The sequence below is a fragment of the Vigna angularis genome, chromosome 1, assembly GCF_016808095.1.
Source record: "Vigna angularis cultivar LongXiaoDou No.4 chromosome 1, ASM1680809v1, whole genome shotgun sequence".
NCBI lineage: Eukaryota > Viridiplantae > Streptophyta > Magnoliopsida > Fabales > Fabaceae > Vigna > Vigna angularis.
In genome coordinates this window covers 22189305-22206569 of record NC_068970.1, presented here as the reverse complement: position 1 = coordinate 22206569, position 17265 = coordinate 22189305, and the positions used below count along the sequence as shown (strand labels likewise).

The 17265-nt window shown below is 35.1% G+C and overlaps 2 protein-coding genes across 4 annotated transcripts; both read left to right on the top strand.

The window, feature by feature from the left end:
• The first annotated feature begins 337 nt into the window (after positions 1-337).
• On the top strand, positions 338-3341 carry LOC108323680 (CSC1-like protein At4g35870). Its single transcript, XM_017556187.2, has one exon. It carries the CDS (start codon positions 636-638, stop codon positions 3042-3044), a length of 2409 nt encoding a protein of 802 aa, XP_017411676.1. The 5' UTR covers positions 338-635; the 3' UTR covers positions 3045-3341.
• A 5640-nt stretch (positions 3342-8981) lies between these two features.
• LOC108338738 (aspartyl protease family protein 1) lies at positions 8982-12719 on the top strand. Of its 3 annotated transcripts, none has more exons than XM_052871405.1 (10): positions 8982-9553; positions 10023-10153; positions 10570-10805; positions 10885-11109; positions 11217-11352; positions 11448-11521; positions 11604-11703; positions 11812-11869; positions 12151-12222; positions 12328-12719. In XM_052871405.1, the coding sequence occupies exons 1-10, from the start codon at positions 9388-9390 to the stop codon at positions 12555-12557; spliced, it is 1428 nt and encodes a 475-aa protein (XP_052727365.1). In that variant the 5' UTR covers positions 8982-9387; the 3' UTR covers positions 12558-12719. The 3 variants fall into 3 exon arrangements, with proteins under 3 accessions (XP_052727365.1, XP_017431374.1, XP_017431304.1); XM_017575885.2 differs by having other exon boundaries at positions 9996-10153; XM_017575815.2 differs by having other exon boundaries at positions 8983-9553; positions 10006-10153.
• Positions 12720-17265: the final 4546 nt, after the last annotated feature.

Below are 17265 nucleotides of genomic sequence, written 5' to 3'. Positions count from 1 at the left end.
CCATACCTATTATGTTTTTCATATTCAGTAGATGTGATTCCTGGGAATCAGGAATTAGGTTTTAAAGCGTAGTGACGTAATTAACTTTTTTGTTAAGTAAAGTATCTTTAAATGTGTATACGAATTCTTATTGTCTTTCATAAACATGGATTTTTTATAAAATACATAGACATATTTATAAAGAAACCATATGATTATATATTTTAATAATTATTTAAGTTAATCTTATGTAAAAAAAAATGTAGAGATAAAGGAGTAGTGAAATTTTATCTAATTTCATAAAACTAACACAGATCGGTTTTAAAAGATAAAAGAAAAGACGAAGATTTATAACCAATAATAAAATATTGCCTATCCTCTTCTAAGATGGATCTAACATTAAAAACAAGAAGGAACAGAAGATCATAAAGTAAAAATAGTGAAGAAAACGGAAAGTTACATGCGTAGCCATCTTTTTCCGTTTCCTTCTCTTATTTCCCATCAATTTTCCTCCGAACCCTAACCCTAACGCAAAGCCTTAAGCACTCTCCATCCGATCCCTTCCTTGAGCGCAACACTAAGATAATCCATTCCAAATTGGACTCAATTCGCGGCAAAACCCTACCACATTTAGATTCCGCGAACCCTGATTTCCGATGGGAGGAGACCCCCTCCCTCTGCCGCCGTCATCCTCTGGAGATGACGGCGACCCTTTCGGCACCTGGTACGGTAACATCGACTACCTACTGAACATCTCGGCGATCGGCTCCGCCTGCTGCCTCCTGATCTTTCTCTTCGTCAAACTCCGCAGCGACCACCGTCGCATGCCGGGGCCCACCGCCCTCGCCTCCAAGCTCCTCGCCGTCTGGCACGCCACCGGCCGCGAAATCGCCCGCCACTGCGGCGCTGACGCCGCACAGTTCCTCCTCATTGAGGGCGGCAGCTGCGCCCTCCTCCTCTCTCTCTCTGTGCTCGCCGTCACCGTCCTCCTGCCGCTCAACCTCTCCGCCGGCACCGCCGTAATCGACGACGGCTTCTCCAGAACCACGATCACGAACATCGAGAAGGGCTCCTCTCTTCTCTGGATTCACTTCCTCTTCGTCGTTGTCGTGGTGGTTTTGGTCCACTTCGGGATTTCCGCCACCCAGGAGCGTTTGAGGATTACGAGGTTCAGGGACGGGTACGGTAATTTGAGTGATCCTACCTCGAATTCCACTGCAATATTCACTATTATGGTTCAGGGTTTGCCGAAAATTATAGCCGCTGACAGGGTAGTGTTGCACGAGTATTTTCAGTATAGGTATCCGGGGAAGGTTTATAAGGTTATTGCCCCAATGGATTTGTGTGCTTTAGATGATTTAGCCAATGAATTGTTGCGTGTGAGGGATGAGATTTCGTGGCTCGTGGCCAGGATAGACTCTCGGCTTTTGCCGGACGATGAGCGTGGCGGCGGTATCTCCCAAACCGGATTGTGGGGTTCGATGGTTTGTTTTTGGAAATGGTTGAAGGGTTTTTGTGTTGATTTTATGGGGAGGTTTGGTTATAGTGATGAGGAGAGGTTGAGAAAGTTGCAGGAGCAGAGGGCTGAGTTGGAGAGTGAGTTGGCTGATTATAAAGAAGGGCGTGCGCCTGGTGCTGGTGTTGCGTTCGTTATGTTCAGGGATGTGTATACTGCTAATAAGGCTGTTCAGGATTTTCAGAATGAGAAGAGGAGGAGAATTGGAAAGTTTTTTTCTGTGATGGAGTTGCGGTTGCGGCGGAACCAGTGGAAGGTTGAGAGGGCTCCCTTGGCCAGTGACATTTACTGGAAGAACATGGGGACGCCGAGGATGTCGCTCAAGTTGCGGCGGGTGTTTGTGAACACCTGTTTGTTGTTAATGCTTTTGTTCTTCAGCTCACCCCTAGCGGTGATCACTGCTGCTAAGAGTGCTGGGAGGATTATTAATGCTGAAGCTATGGATAATGCGCAGCTGTGGTTGGCTTGGGTGCAAAGCTCTAGCTGGCTAGGAAGTATTATATTTCAGTTTTTACCCAACGTGATCATATTTGTTAGCATGTACATAGTGATCCCTTCTGCTCTTTCGTATCTCTCGAAGTTTGAACGGCATTTGACAGTGTCTGGGGAGCAGAGGGCTGCACTGTTGAAGATGGTTTGCTTCTTCCTGGTGAATCTCATTCTCTTAAGGGGTTTGGTGGAATCGTCGTTAGAGAGTACCATCTTGAAGATGGGTCGTTGCTATTTGGATGGAGAAGACTGCAAGAGGATTGAGCAGTATATGAGTGCATCGTTTTTGTCCAAGTCATGCCTTTCATCACTTGCATTTCTGATCACAAGCACTTTCTTGGGGATTTCTTATGATCTGTTGGCACCCATTCCTTGGATTAAAAGAAACCTTCAGAAGTTTCGAAAGAATGACATGCTTCAATTGGTGCCAGAACAAAGTGAAGAATACCCGTTAGAACATCAGGACATAGATAGTAGTCTTCAGAGACCACTAATGCACGACAATGCTTATGACATTGCCAATGGGGATAATGTTGAGGGACAAGATCTTTTTGTTTATCCAATTACTGGAAGCTCACCTGCTCCCAAACAGACATTTGATTTTGCACAGTATTATGCCTTTAATTTGACAATTTTTGCCCTGACTCTGGTATATTGTTCATTTAATCCTCTTGTGGTCCCTGTTGGTGCTGTATATTTTGGGTATAGATATGTGGTTGACAAGTACAATTTTCTGTTTGTCTATCGAGTTCGTGGCTTCCCTGCCGGCAATGATGGTAGATTAATGGATACTGTAATATGCATCATGCGTTTCTGTGTTGATCTGTTCCTCCTTGCCATGCTCCTATTCTTTTCAGCTCGAGGGGACTCCACAAAGTTGCAAGCTGTATTCACTCTTGGGTTACTAGTCATGTATAAATTACTGCCTTCAAGTAATGATAGTATACAACCAACACTTTTGGAGGGCATTCAAACAGTCGACCACGTTGTTGATACTAGGCCCATCGATTATGAGGCATATTCACAGCCCAGGTTTGATTGGGATACCTCCCAAAGGTAACTCAGACTTCGATATGCATTACTTGATGTCATATAAAGATGTATCTCTTCCCAAACCAGTACGTAACTTGGAAAAAAAAATAGTGGTGAGGGATGGGGACAGAGGGCACGCAGGGATAGGAAGAAATAGGAAGAGGTTTCTGGCAACTACTGTTCATAATTTGTTGTAACACTCATTGATCACACTTCATTCTTCTCTACCACTTCTTCCCTAATTCCAAAGCTTGGCCAGGATGTTAATATGTAGAATGTACCATATGATTTTTTTTGTGAAGTACGTAGCTTTCTAGTTTCTGCAAATTTGAGTTTGTGATGTGATACCATTTTTAGAAAGTAGGTCTCGAAATAATAGGAAAAATTGGTTGGAATGTCGTACTTATTTTCGTTAGAAAAGGAGCATGTTGCTTAGGGAAAGCGGTTCTGGTCCCATTACCACCGCCTACTTGCTAAGAAAATGAAAGCGAAAGCCAAATAATGCCTCGTTTTTAAAAAGTATTTTTTAATAGCTTAGTATTATTTAGATGACAGACCTATGACAGACTCATGCATATTGTTTACTGGAACGTTCCTTTTTAAATAGAATTTACGGGTTTTTTGTGTATCATTTTTTCCTAATTCGTCCGATATTTTCTTTGAACAGAGTAGAGAACTATCCAAGTTTTCAGAACCGATTGGTCATTGAAATGTTCGCATAACAACTAATCAAAGTTTAGTAGTTTAAATGTTTTTAAATTAGTATTGAAAAATTACTATTATATTTTTCAGAGATTAACAATATGTGGAAATTAAAATCGAAGTTTAGTAGTATCGATTTAGGGTAGAAAAAAAATTTCAAATTTTCAATACATTGACAGCCTGGATAGTTGGATGTTCCTTCTAGATTTGAAAATGTGTGTTTTTTTATTTTTCGTTAATTTATTTATTTTTTGTAAAAATATTTCAAATACTTATATTTTGAATTTTTATAACTTTTTGTGGGAGCTTTTCATGATGTAGTTAATCAATGAAAGAAATCAATGAGCATTTGTGTAAAATAAAAGAAAAATTACCTATGTCAGTGAAAACTTCATCTTATAAAGGTTTGAGCAAATAAGCAAAGCGAAAGTGAAGAAAAGTGCAAGATTACCTTGATTATTCTATTAACAGGATAAATAAGACGATGATTTCAGTTCTACTAAGAACGGTTGTCTTTCGAAAAAGTAAAAAAGTAATATTTTTAGTGAAAATTTTGAAATTTGTTTCAATTTTTTTATTCTTCAATTAGAAATATAACCAGAGCATAAAGATTTGATGACACCGGCTTTTAAAATAACCGAGGTCATAGAACTTTCAATTGAAAAGACATGCAACAGATTTGATGGCACCGGTTTTTAAAATAACCGAGGTCATAGAGCTTTCAATTGAAAAGACATGCAACGTTAGAACCTTATGACCTTTGTTTTACATAGAATCGAGATCACCGACACCACATAGGTCATTTCTAGAAAACTTGTCCGTTCAAAAGTTAGCTTGCAATGGAAATGTTAAGACCCTACGACATCATTTCTGTAGAGAACTAAGGCTAGAAAGCTTGTCCATAAAGCTTTTTAGTTGAAAAGTCTTAAATTGTGAGTTTCGTAAGACCCTATGACAGCGGTTGTGCAGAGAACTCAAGCCTTGTACAGAAAACTTGTCAGTTGAAAAGATTTTAATTGTCAATTTCGCAAAACCTATGACAGCGAGTGTGAGAACAACTAATGCCAAAGTTACATTATAGTTTCAGTTTTTTTTAACAGAAGTTTATACATTTATAAAAATTACAAAAATATTACTGTGTTTTTTTATGCTTCGGTTTCGTAACAATATGACTTCAATTTTATTTTTAACCGAAATCTATATATTTTCGAAAATTACAAAAATGTTACCTCACTTCCTTATGCTTCGATTTGTGAGAATCGAAAATAGACACGTTAGAAGGTTTTTTTTCAACTAGTGAACAAAAGCAAATTCCAACCTATTTTATACAAACTTCTCATAAACAAAAACTTCAACAAACTACATTCACAACAAAGATTTCATCTCACAAAAGCAGATTCCATATTACTGAAATAAATGATGAAGAAACGAAATTATATTAAAAAAACAAATGAAATGTGTCCCAATTATTAATAGCCACACAATAAAATTCAAATGAACATAAAAACACCATACAATGAGAATGAAACCTGAGCGACCAAAGTCAACAGGAAAACACTAAAGTTCAAAATACTATGAAAATTATAACTTTACCCTCAATTCTCCATCTTCATGAATCCTCCTCTAACTAAAAAATGTAGAGAACGCTTTACATGTCAAATGAATTTGACATGTAACAAAATATAACTGTGTCAACGTATTGATACTAAAGTAAATGTGCATGCTCTCTTTAACATTTAACATACAATTTTAACCAAAAACATTTGGATTGAAGTGAGAGTAGAAAAAGAAAGAGAAAAGGAATGAAAAGTGAAACTTTTTAAAACAACAATTTAACTTATATAATTTGGATATCAAATTAGTAATTTACTCTCCAGCACACTAAAGACACTCAACATATCAAAACATACATATTATCAAGATAAAATAAGTATCCTAAATATTATTACAAACTGTTAATATAAAATGAACTCATAAATTATTGGTTGTAAACGAGTTCTACGTTTCGTAAATTTGAATTATATATTGTATTATAAATTTGAATTTCATTTTTAAATGGGAACATTTTAATGAGTTACTTTCCCAGATATTAAGCAACATATCCAATTTTCCAATACATTGAGTATTCAATAATATTCAATATTTTTTAAATGTATTTAATTCCATATTACTTTTAATTTAGTTTAAATGGTAATTAATTGTATTAAGTTAAAGATATTTTTATTGTTTAGTTAAAATAAATTTAAGGACTATTATAGGCCTAAAATTATAATGACTTGCTCCACACTTTCAAATACCCAACCATTATCCTAAAAAAATGTTTCTAATATCTCTTTATCTCTATTTATATATACATAACTGTTTTTCTCTATCAAGCTCTCTGTCCAATATTTATCACTAAACTAATAATTTTTAAGAAATTATCATTAAGTTAAAATAAATTTGTAGAATAATATAAACTATTTAACATAAATTAAAAATATAATTCATAGACTAAAAAATATTTATTTATCATAAACGTAAGTTATATGAAAGTAAAATATATTTTGTACAACACACGCCAAGTACTAATTAAAACGCTAATAATAATTAAATTTGGGATTGAAAAAGGAAGGTTGCATTTAAATGTTTTGATTATTAACTTTTGTTCAAGCCACTAGTTATTTCAATAGAAACTAGATATTTATTAATGAAATAAATAAAAAGTAGTTATAATGAATAATAGAAGTAGTTAGATTAAATGCATAAAGATGGTAAGTGATAGCTGTCTAGGGTAGATGAGAAGACTGTAAAATGTTGAATTGTACTAAAATAAAGAGAAAAAAGGATGCATTTTAGTAATTTAAGAGAGAAAATGAATGGTTTGAAGTGTGATGTTGGAAAGGATGTCATAGTCAAAGAATGATGCTATATTCACTAAGAACCAAACAAGTGCAAATATTTGTTCATACTTGAGCATGTTTTGAATCTGAATCCATTGTATTGTGACATGGAACTTTCTCTCTGAAATGTGTGGCTATACTTTCAATGTAACTGATACTCTCACTATAACCAATTCAACAAGAGGATAAATAGGTTGAATAGCGCGAGTCACAGGTCATGATTTGCTCTTTTCTTTCACTTCTAAATAACTTCCATTGTTCTTCATCACTTAGGTCAGAACATGCATCATCATCATCAACCAGTGAAAAGCAACCTTGCTGATTTAGGCACAGAAAGAAAAAGGGTTGAATCACAACCCCTCTGTCCAAAGCCCAGAAAGCTCTCACCTTCCATACCTGAATTCCTCAGGCCAATTAAGTGTAACAAACACAGGTTTTATTCACTTTCCATCATAAAATCAATGCCAACAACACCTCATTTGATGCTGACTTTTCCTTCCTTTTGTTTTTCTTTTCATCTGTTATTCTTCTCGCCAGTCATTCAAATGTCGATAATGGAAGCCAAGTTCTCGATATGATCTCCGAAAAGGTTTGGATTTTCTTAAATTAACGGAAAAAAAAAAGTGATTGGTCTGAGCAATTAGATCAGATATACAGCGTTGTGATGGTGGTTAGTGAATGTTGTTAATCCAGAATGCAGATGCGAGGGAATTCCTATGCAATGGATGCTTGCCTTGTTGTTATTCTGGCTCTCCTCCACGCAGAACGGAAAATCCATTGGTTCATGACGTGCAGTTTCTTCACCAAGTTGAAGTTGTTTCACCATTAGCACGAGCCAAACTCTCGGATAAATTTGGTTTCATCTCTGCTTCCCCTATGTGAATCACAAAAGATGGGAAGAAAAGTAGCCATGCAAGATAAGGGTTTACACAAATTTTCATAGTGTAGAAGTAACATTTAAGGGAATGACGTAGGTAATTAAGGATGATTAGTCTCTAAATATACATGTTCTTAAGGTTGAATATGTAAATAGTTATTGTTCCAAAGAGGTATGTTGTGAACTAGATCTTTTGAGATAAACATTTTTACAGTCAATCATTATATTTTAAATATTTTTGTTTAGGAGTCTCTTACTTTTAAAGATAATAATACCGTCATGTAATTTTGAACTTCAAAACACATAATATCTCAAATGTGATATTGATCTTAATGTTTATCTCACCCAAGTTAAGGTTCAAACAATTACTATATAGTCTAAATGAAGTAATATGGTGATTTAGTTGTATACACCATACACATCATTAGGTAGGTTTTATTAGGATTGTTGTTATTGTTTTATTAAACTTTTAATATATCTTTTATGTTTACATAAATTAAGAGTTTGCATGTTTTAATGTTTTGTTTGGATCCTAGGATGAATTTGAGGTAGGAAAAAAACAATAAATTTGAAGAGAAAAAGAAATGCAAGATATTACTTGAATTAAGGGAAAATAGTAAAAAAATGTGAGAAAATGAAAAAAAAATTATGAAAAATTGTGAATAAATTAATTGATGTGGATGATAAAAAAGAATTATTTTGAATGTAACATCATCCAATTATCTTTATAATATAAATTATTATTGTTTTTATTATCTATTTTATTATTATTATTATTTATATTATATAATTATAAAACCAATTATGTATATATACATATATAAAAGAATCAGATAATCAATTTATATATATATATATATATATATATATATATATATATATATATGAGTAGGATTTCAAAATTGATTTTTCATTTTGAGAATTGGTTCTCTCAAACAATTATTACCAAGAATGAATTATTATCATTTTAAAAAATTGATTCTCTTGTGATCAGAACTTCTATATAAGTACGCATTACATGAGTTTTCTTTTTTGTTTCATCTCCTTATCCATCGTTAAATCCAATTGCATCAAAGAACAAACACAAAAGAAATAGATAAAGGACAAATTTATTTGATACCAAAAACATTTGACAATCCACTAAAAAGTAAAATGATCATAAAAAAAGAAGTAAAGTTGGGTATTTATAAAAAAAATTAAAAAATAGTAAATAATAATATAAAATGAATGTAAAAAAAAATTGAATGTGAAAATATATATTTTATGAATAAATATACATAAACTCTATTTTAAAGGAAATTCCATGATGGGATTTTTGAAACTGAAAAAGTTATTTACCTAAAAAAAGTTCTCTTCCATTTTTGGAAAAACCATATTCATAAAACTCATAATAAAATGATATTTTTAATGGGAATGGTAATAACAGTGTATTGTTATAGAATTGTTTGAGCAAGTTGAAGCTTGCGATGGCGTATATTTATAGAAACAAAAACGGAACAGAGGAGCCGCCATTGGAGAGCTGGGCAGCGTTAAAAAGTGAAAGCGCGGTGGTGGGACCCACTCACATGGCTCTGGCATTTTCATATAATAAAGCACTCACTCACTCACCCACTCATACACAGACATCATCACACAGTGACCAAAAACGACACTGTTTCGATCCAAGATCTCAGTCACGTCACACCAAGATCTTCTCTTGTTCCGCCACGCCAAACCCTAGGCTCCACCGAGCAATGCGGGGTTTATCGGGAGAGGGTTAGCGTAGAGGACCCAAACGAAGAAAATGCTCGCTTTCGTTTTCGTCGTTGTTGTCACCTTCATCTCCCTCTGGGAGTTTTGCCAGTGCCACGACCACGTTTACACGTTCACCATGCACCACCGCCACTCCGAACCCGTCAGAAAGTGGTCCCATGCCGCCGCCGGAATCCCCCCTCCTCCCGAAAAGGGCACCGTCGAGTACTACGCTGAGTTGGCCGACCGCGACCGCTTCCTCCGCGGCCGCAAACTCTCTCAGATCGACGCCGGTCTCGCTTTCTCCGATGGCAACTCCACCTTCCGCATCAGCTCCCTCGGATTGTACTTTTCTTCTCTTTGATTCTTCTATTGTCATTATTTAAAGGTTTATTTTTCAAGATTTTAATTTAAATACAATCTCTTCCTACTCTTTTCTAACCATAAAATGATAGGAAGATTGAATTTTGTTAATAATTGTGTTGAAACCGTTTTTAATTCGTTGATAATGTGAGAATTAGTGTACGAATAGTTGAAAATTAGATTCTTCTTTTAATTTAAATTGATTAATAATTTCTTTATAATAATTTAGTTATCAGTTTAATGAAGAGATAATGGCTTAAGGTTTGAATTTTGAAGGAGAGAAATTACTATTTAGATGTGAATAATGTTTGAGTTTGACCATTCTTTGTTAATGATTTCGGTGATGTTACGAATTTTTGTCAGTAATGTTTTTTCTTGGAGATTGGTTCCTGGTTTTCTTTAACTTTTTCTTTTTCTTCTGGAGATTCATACAGTTTGCATTATACGACAGTTGAAATAGGGACACCGGGAGTCAAGTTCATGGTGGCGCTTGATACCGGAAGTGACCTGTTCTGGGTACCTTGTGATTGCACAAGATGTGCTGCTACTGATAGCCCAGCCTTTGCTTCGGCCTTTGCTTCGGTATGTTTTATTTTCCTTCTTTTTTTGGTGACTGAACTGAAGTTTTTCCTATAGTATATTGTTGTTGATTATAGGGGTTTTCTCTAATTGGCTATAGTTATTTTAAGGGCATGTTGCAAGAAGCGCACTTCTTTTAACATTGCATTGAATAAATGATTTTATTATTAGATGAAATGTATCTAGGTCCCATTCAATTACCTGGGCCACACTGTATTTAGTGAGGTTCTCATGTGATCCACCCCAGTAAATGACATTTCTGGCTTTCTTTTTCCCCCTTTTATTCCTCGAGTGAAAAACATTTTTAACTTTAAGTGCTAGCTTTCTAATATGTGGAAGATGGTTCTTACGTTCTAGATATGCAAGTCTTGTGTCTTGTCGCCTGCTTTGTTTCTCAATTAAAAACGTTGTTTTTGCAGGATTTTGACCTTCAAATATACAATCCTAATGGATCTTCAACTAGCAAGAAGGTTACTTGTAACAACAGTCTGTGCATGCACCGCAGTCAATGCCCCGGGACATTCAGCAACTGCCCCTACATGGTCTCTTATGTCTCTGCTGAAACGTCTACATCAGGAATACTAGTGGAAGACGTTCTGCATTTGACAAAAGATGATAATCACCATGACCTTGTTGAGGCAAATGTCATATTTGGGTCAGTTTCCTTCGTTGTTAAATTACCAAAACTAATCAATGTTACACTTATCTGAGTAATTTTAATTTATGTGTTGCAGATGCGGACAAATTCAGAGTGGATCGTTCTTAGATGTTGCTGCTCCCAACGGTTTGTTTGGGCTAGGTATGGAGAAAATATCAGTTCCTAGCATGTTATCTAGAGAAGGATTTACAGCAGATTCATTCTCCATGTGTTTTGGGAGTGATGGCATTGGAAGGATAAGTTTTGGGGACAAGGGAAGTTTTGATCAAGACGAGACTCCGTTTAATCTGAATCCATCACAGTAAGTGGTAATTCCCTGTTACTTGCCTCCGATTGTATGAAATTAAAGTAACATTAATTGAATGCAAAGATTGCTTACTTCTCCTATGCTTGGATACATCTTTGCAGCCCTACCTATAACGTCACAGTCACTCAAGTCCGTGTAGGAACAACTCTAATTGATGTGGAATTCACAGCTCTTTTTGATTCTGGGACCTCTTTCACATATTTGGTTGATCCAACTTATACGAGACTTACTGAGAGTGTAAGCACTTGAAGTACTAAAATGGGATAAAATATCCTTACATTCAGCTAGATGTTTCATCGTGGCCAAAACTTACCAAAGTTTTTATATTGCAGTTTCATTCCCAAGTACATGACAGGCGGCGGCCATCAGATTCAAGAATCCCTTTTGAATATTGCTATGACATGAGGTCATAAAACTATTGGAATATTATTTAATATTATTAATTGTTTTTCTTTCAAGTTCTAAGTATTCTTTCTTATGATGGACAGTCCTGATGCAAACACTAGCCTGATTCCTAGTGTAAGTTTAACTATGGGAGGTGGAAGCCATTTTGCTGTTTATGATCCAATAATTATTATCTCTACTCAGGTGTTACTTCCTGCTGGATTATTCTTCAAAATAAGTATCCAACAATTGTGTTAACTTTGAGGATATACGTATAACTAACATGATGTTCCTACCCTTGCCATTTTACAGAGCGAACTTGTATATTGTCTAGCAGTTGTCAAAAGTTCCGAACTAAATATAATTGGACGTAAGTCTCTTCTACTTTTTGAATATTTCAGGGCTATATGTTCTTTATGAACCAGAAGTCAATTAAATACCCCTGGGGACAAGTATTACTTTAAATTAAATCAAACTAAATAAGAATGCGTCTTGTTAACAACTTGGTGTCTTGTGTCAGTGCACCATTTCTTCCTTTTTATCTTTCAAAATTCCAATGATGCATGCATTCTTTATATGTTTATTTTCCAGTCCATAATTCTAAATGATCATAATGATTGTTTACACCTCAGCTTCTGATGTTTATTGCAGAAAACTTCATGACTGGCTACCGTGTGGTATTTGACCGAGAAAAACTCGTATTGGGATGGAAGAAATTTGATTGTCAGTGTTTATTTTCTTCTTGTGCTTACAATTCCTCTATGCTAAATTTTGTAGCCATACTTTAATGCCTAAGAAACAAATGCTCACACTTTGAGCCCTAAACAGGTTATGACATTGAGGATCGCAATGCCATCCCTATAAGACCACACTCACACGCAGATGTACCTCCTGCTGTCGCTGCCGGGCTTGGTCACTACCCTGCCACGGATTCATCCACAAAGTCCAAATACAACTCTCAGAGGTCAACTGCATCATCACCATCTTCACATTATAGCCATACTTCACTTCCAACTTTACTGGGATTTCTTGTGTTCTGTTTTGTTTATATTCCATAATCATTCATTTGTATGGACCAGTGGTAGTTTTTGATCCTACGTTGATATAAGAGTATGTTGATATAGTCCAGTCACGGAGAATTTATGTATGAATTTTACTCACGCTATAAAACCACATTGTAAATCAGTAAATGGCATTTGCATTGTATTTTCCCTTCCCAATTGTTATTCTGTTACTTATCGAAGGAGGAGAACATATATATACTTTCATAGTTTAGCTAGGAAGGAACATTTGAGTCCATCCAGCAAGGAACAATTGTGCTGGCGTGTAAAGTAGATGGTTTTATTTCAACATCAATCCACGAGGGCATGTTTCTGATCCGCAAGCTGGGACAGAACACCTAATCCTCATTACTTTTATTCTACCGAACCTGTGATCCGTCTCTATCAATGTTTTTAACCTTTGATTCCACTATATTTTTCCATGCATGTTTATTTTGAAGGGGCTGAAAAGATAAAACATTGAGATCAAAAAAGAAAGGGAGGGGTTTTTTTAATTGATTCTGTTGACGAGATGGATAATTATAAAAATTTTACAAGTAAATCTTTCTTTATTCTCAAATAATGAAAATTACAATAACAAAAATCAACCATCATTCAATGGATTTCTTTGTGCACGGGTATAGAACCATAATAAATTAGTTATCTCAATTTCTTCTATGTATTCAAAATATTTAATTGTGGAAACCGGTTTTCAATGCTCCTTTTGCGATATTTTCTGAAAAATAAATACAAAAATAGATAAAAATTGAAGTATCCAACGGTAGATTGAGTGATTTGACTAATATGATAGATTAAAAAAATTAATAAATAAAAAATAAGATTATTAAATTGTCATTAATGTTAAAAATAATATAAAATGGTATTTAAATTAGTTAGATTTATTTTATAAAATATTTTAATGAATGAAATTTTAAAAAAAATTATATAATAAATAAAAGAATATAATATATTTGGCAACACATTGCAAATTAAATGTTTAGATATTAAATATTTTTGTGGTAAATATAAAATGATTTATGAAATATACATCTAAAAATTATTTTTTGTTAATCCTCTTCAATTGTTTAGAAGTAATTTTTGACTTGTAAAACTTTTTTTTTTCAGATTATATGGAGGTGCTGGAAGAAGCTTCCTGTAGCCCACTAAAATGCAGTTTTGTGGGTAGTACAGCAAGCCCACTTTGTATTTCATGCTAATTCCTATTAAAAAAATTATATATTTAAGAATCATTTAATTAAAATTAATTTGAATTTTAAGACGGATATTAACACATCTTTAAAATATTCACAGTTTCATGATTTTGAAAGAAAATAATTATTTTTGGCAACATGATCAATATAACTCTCTAAGAGATGTATCTTTTCAGTCATGTGACAAGTCTCTATAACATCACTAATATCAACTATGACAACACGATAAAATGTAGTTATAAACCATAGACATTATATTTTAGGTTTAATTGCTTCCTTTGTCCCCAGTTTGGTTGAATTGTGTCAAATTCATCCTCATTTTTAAAAAAGTTTCATTGTCGTCCTCACGTGGTGTAAAAATGTCAATTGAATCCAAACATAGAAAAAATTTGTGTCAATGTAGTCATCTCCGTTAAATACACACTAACGGTGTTAAGTGGCTGATTATTTGGCACTAACGTGGCAAATGAGTCACAGTAGTGGTAATGACGTGTGCACAAACTCTGGCCATGTGTTCCCCTCTTCTTCTGATACTTCCTCTTCTTCTTCTTCTCTTTTTTCTCCAGGGTACGAATATGCTTCCTCAATTTGAGAGTGAAACCAGAAGGCGTGTTGCTCTTGTCACGCATGTAGATAGTAGAATGCAATCTCACGCCACTCTCCATGAGCAGTAGAACCTTCTCGCTCTCCCCAGATTCCGAAACTCCACTGCTGTTCATCAGCTTAAACACGTAGGTCTGCAGAGAAGGAAAATGGAATCAAATCGTAGACGTTGGAGCACCGCATTCCAATGAAGCGCCGGAGGCATTTAACCTCGGCGGCTACATCGGCGGTGTTCATTCGCACCTTCACCATCTTGTGTTAGGGTTTTGATAAATTAGTGCGAGGGGGTAGAAGAAGAAAAGAATATAATTTTATAGTGTGTTTTGATTTAATTAATTAGAATGGTTTTGGAGAAGAAGAAGAGGGAAGAGCATGAATGTATATTCTGTTCTGTATTTGGTTGCAGGGAGAGGAAGAGAGACAAGGGGAGGCTTTTAGTCTTACACTTTTAATTTTTGGTGGGTTTTGCTTCCCTCCCTCACTCCCTTCCAAGCCAATGCTCGGACAACACTAATTCCAAATGTGTCGCCGTCTTCCCTTCTTCTCCGGCCGCCTCCGCCATGTACTTCTCCCCAATACCACCAATCCCCTGCGGCCAATTTCAGTTTTTCCTATCCTGCACCCACCTCTCTCCTCCCCTCGTCGTTTCTCCTCTTCCACCCTCTCCAGAGACGATGGTGTCTCCCTCTGCTGTCAGATGTGGATCGACAACTTCCGCCACCCCGACCGCGTCGTCACCTCCATCTCCCCCCTCCTCCGCCGCTTCGACCTCTGGCTCCTCGCCTACCAGAAAGTCGCCACCGACGACACGGGCTCCTACGTCCCCCGCTCCTCCATCTCCACCTCCACCCTCCAGGACCTTCTCGCCCTTCGCAACGCCGTCCTCGACGGAAAATTCAAGTGGGGCGCCAGACTCAAGTTCTTCGTGAAATCCCCGCGAGACAAAACCGTTGCTGCTTATTTGTGGTATATAAAGGCTGATTTTAGTGTTTTGTTAGATGGGATGAAAGTGGGGTTGGTGATCAATGCTGTCATGAGGGATGTTAGGGATAAATTGATTGTTGATTTGATTAAAGACGCTCTGGTTACGCCGGTGGTTGTCACTACCCTGGAGAAAAAAGAGAAGAAGAAGAAGAGGAAGTATCAGAAGAAGAGGGGAACACTTCATGGCCAGAGTTTGTGCACACGTCATTACCACTGTGACTCATTTGCCACGTTAGTGCCAAATAATCAGCCACTTAACACCGTTAGTGTGTATTTAACGGAGATGACTACATTGACACAAATTTTTTCTATGTTTGGATTCAATTGACACTTTTACACCACGTGAGGACGACAATGAAACTTTTTTAAAAATGAGGATGAATTTGACACAATTCAACCAAACTGGGGACAAAGGAAGCAATTAAACCTATATTTTATATTCAACAAAATATTTTTATATATAAAAGTGTCTTCTTTTAGGTTGTGCAATCTAGAATAGAGGTTTAGACTCATAATTGTATTTTATATTTCACAATTTGGAATGTACTTTTATGTAGAAAAAAACTTCAATTGCATCATTCATAATGCATTTTTGGATCTATAAGTTTATTTTGAATTATGTATTCTATAATAGACTTCTTGATCTAGAAGTGCATTTCACATTACATAATTTAGGTAGTATTATTATCTCAAAATGCTTTTAGATTGCAAGATTTGTACCTATTTTTCAAGTTCTACAATCTAAAAAAGTGCATGCTAAGGAGTTTGGAATGGAAAAGAAAAATAATATAAATTAAAAGTTGATTTATCATCACCTTCACTATTCACAATATCATTGGTCATAGTTAGAATTGTCAAATTGATTCATGATCCATAGATCAACCTTAGTCCACTTTGAAAAAACTTCTTCTTAAGCAAGTTAGAGTTAGGGTTAAGATAAGTTTGACTTCTCTATAAGGCTTTAATTAATTCTTAAAAACAATACCTTTAGTCTGGGTAATATATTGAGTCGGATCGTCTCAGACTGAAGGTTAAGATAGATTAATCCAGGCTAAAGGTCGTGATAGACTATTTCGGACAAAATTTGAGACAAACTCTTTCAAACCAAAGGCCTGAAGTTCTCTCTCGCATATTGTTTATAAAAATAAAGGGGAAATTGCAAAATAGATTAGATCAAGAAAAGAAAATGAAATTGAGAAATTTATTAATTTTTATAATAACCATGTTCAAAATACATCCATAATGATTAATTGTTTTTACACTATCTTACAGCATTCGATTCTTAAATTTATTGAAAGAAAAATGTCAACTGATTAAATTTTTGAAAGTAAATTATATATAAATTGTCCAAATACATTTAATATGATGAAAATATATGCAATAGAATGTTAACATATTGAATATGATGGGTGTGAGCAGAAGAAGGTGTAGGAAGAAATTGGTCCGGGGATTACGCGTAGTCATCTGACTCCTGTAGCAAGTCTTTCAAACTTTTCCACAAATGAAGAACACGCATTCGTTTTCTACACGCCCATTCAAACTGTATTCACTCAGTCAACTGATATAGTCTTTTTCTTGAATTCTCCACTTACTTCTTTGCTCATTCTTTTTAAACTTATTCACTGCACTTGCTGATAAAATGCTCAGATTATATAGAATTTCATTACTTTAATTCATTTACAATAAAGTATAATATTTTACACTCAAATCTCATGGTTACATCTAAAAAGAGGTATAAAGATATGTATTTCTTCCCCCTTTCTTTCCATTAACTACACACTATTATTATACTTTAAATGTAACAATAACTACGTATTAAGGGAAAATTGTATTTTTTTACTAACTCTTTCAACCAATTTATGTAAGTATTTCTCTTCATTAACTTTAACTACCAAAGTTTTGATTATAAAAAAAATGATCTTTAAATA

What these genes read in the sequence shown, in the direction of transcription:
- LOC108323680 (XM_017556187.2), top strand. Translation starts at nt 636, where the DNA reads ATGGGAGGAGACCCCCTCCCTCTGCCGCCGTCATCCTCTGGAGATGAC.
- LOC108338738 (XM_017575815.2), top strand. Translation starts at nt 9,261, where the DNA reads ATGCTCGCTTTCGTTTTCGTCGTTGTTGTCACCTTCATCTCCCTCTGG. An exon ending in GAGGCAAATGTCATATTTGG is followed by an intron (nt 10,806 to 10,884) that starts GTCAGTTTCCTT and finishes TATGTGTTGCAG; the next exon opens with ATGCGGACAAATTCAGAGTG. An exon ending in TAATTATTATCTCTACTCAG is followed by an intron (nt 11,704 to 11,811) that starts GTGTTACTTCCT and finishes GCCATTTTACAG; the next exon opens with AGCGAACTTGTATATTGTCT.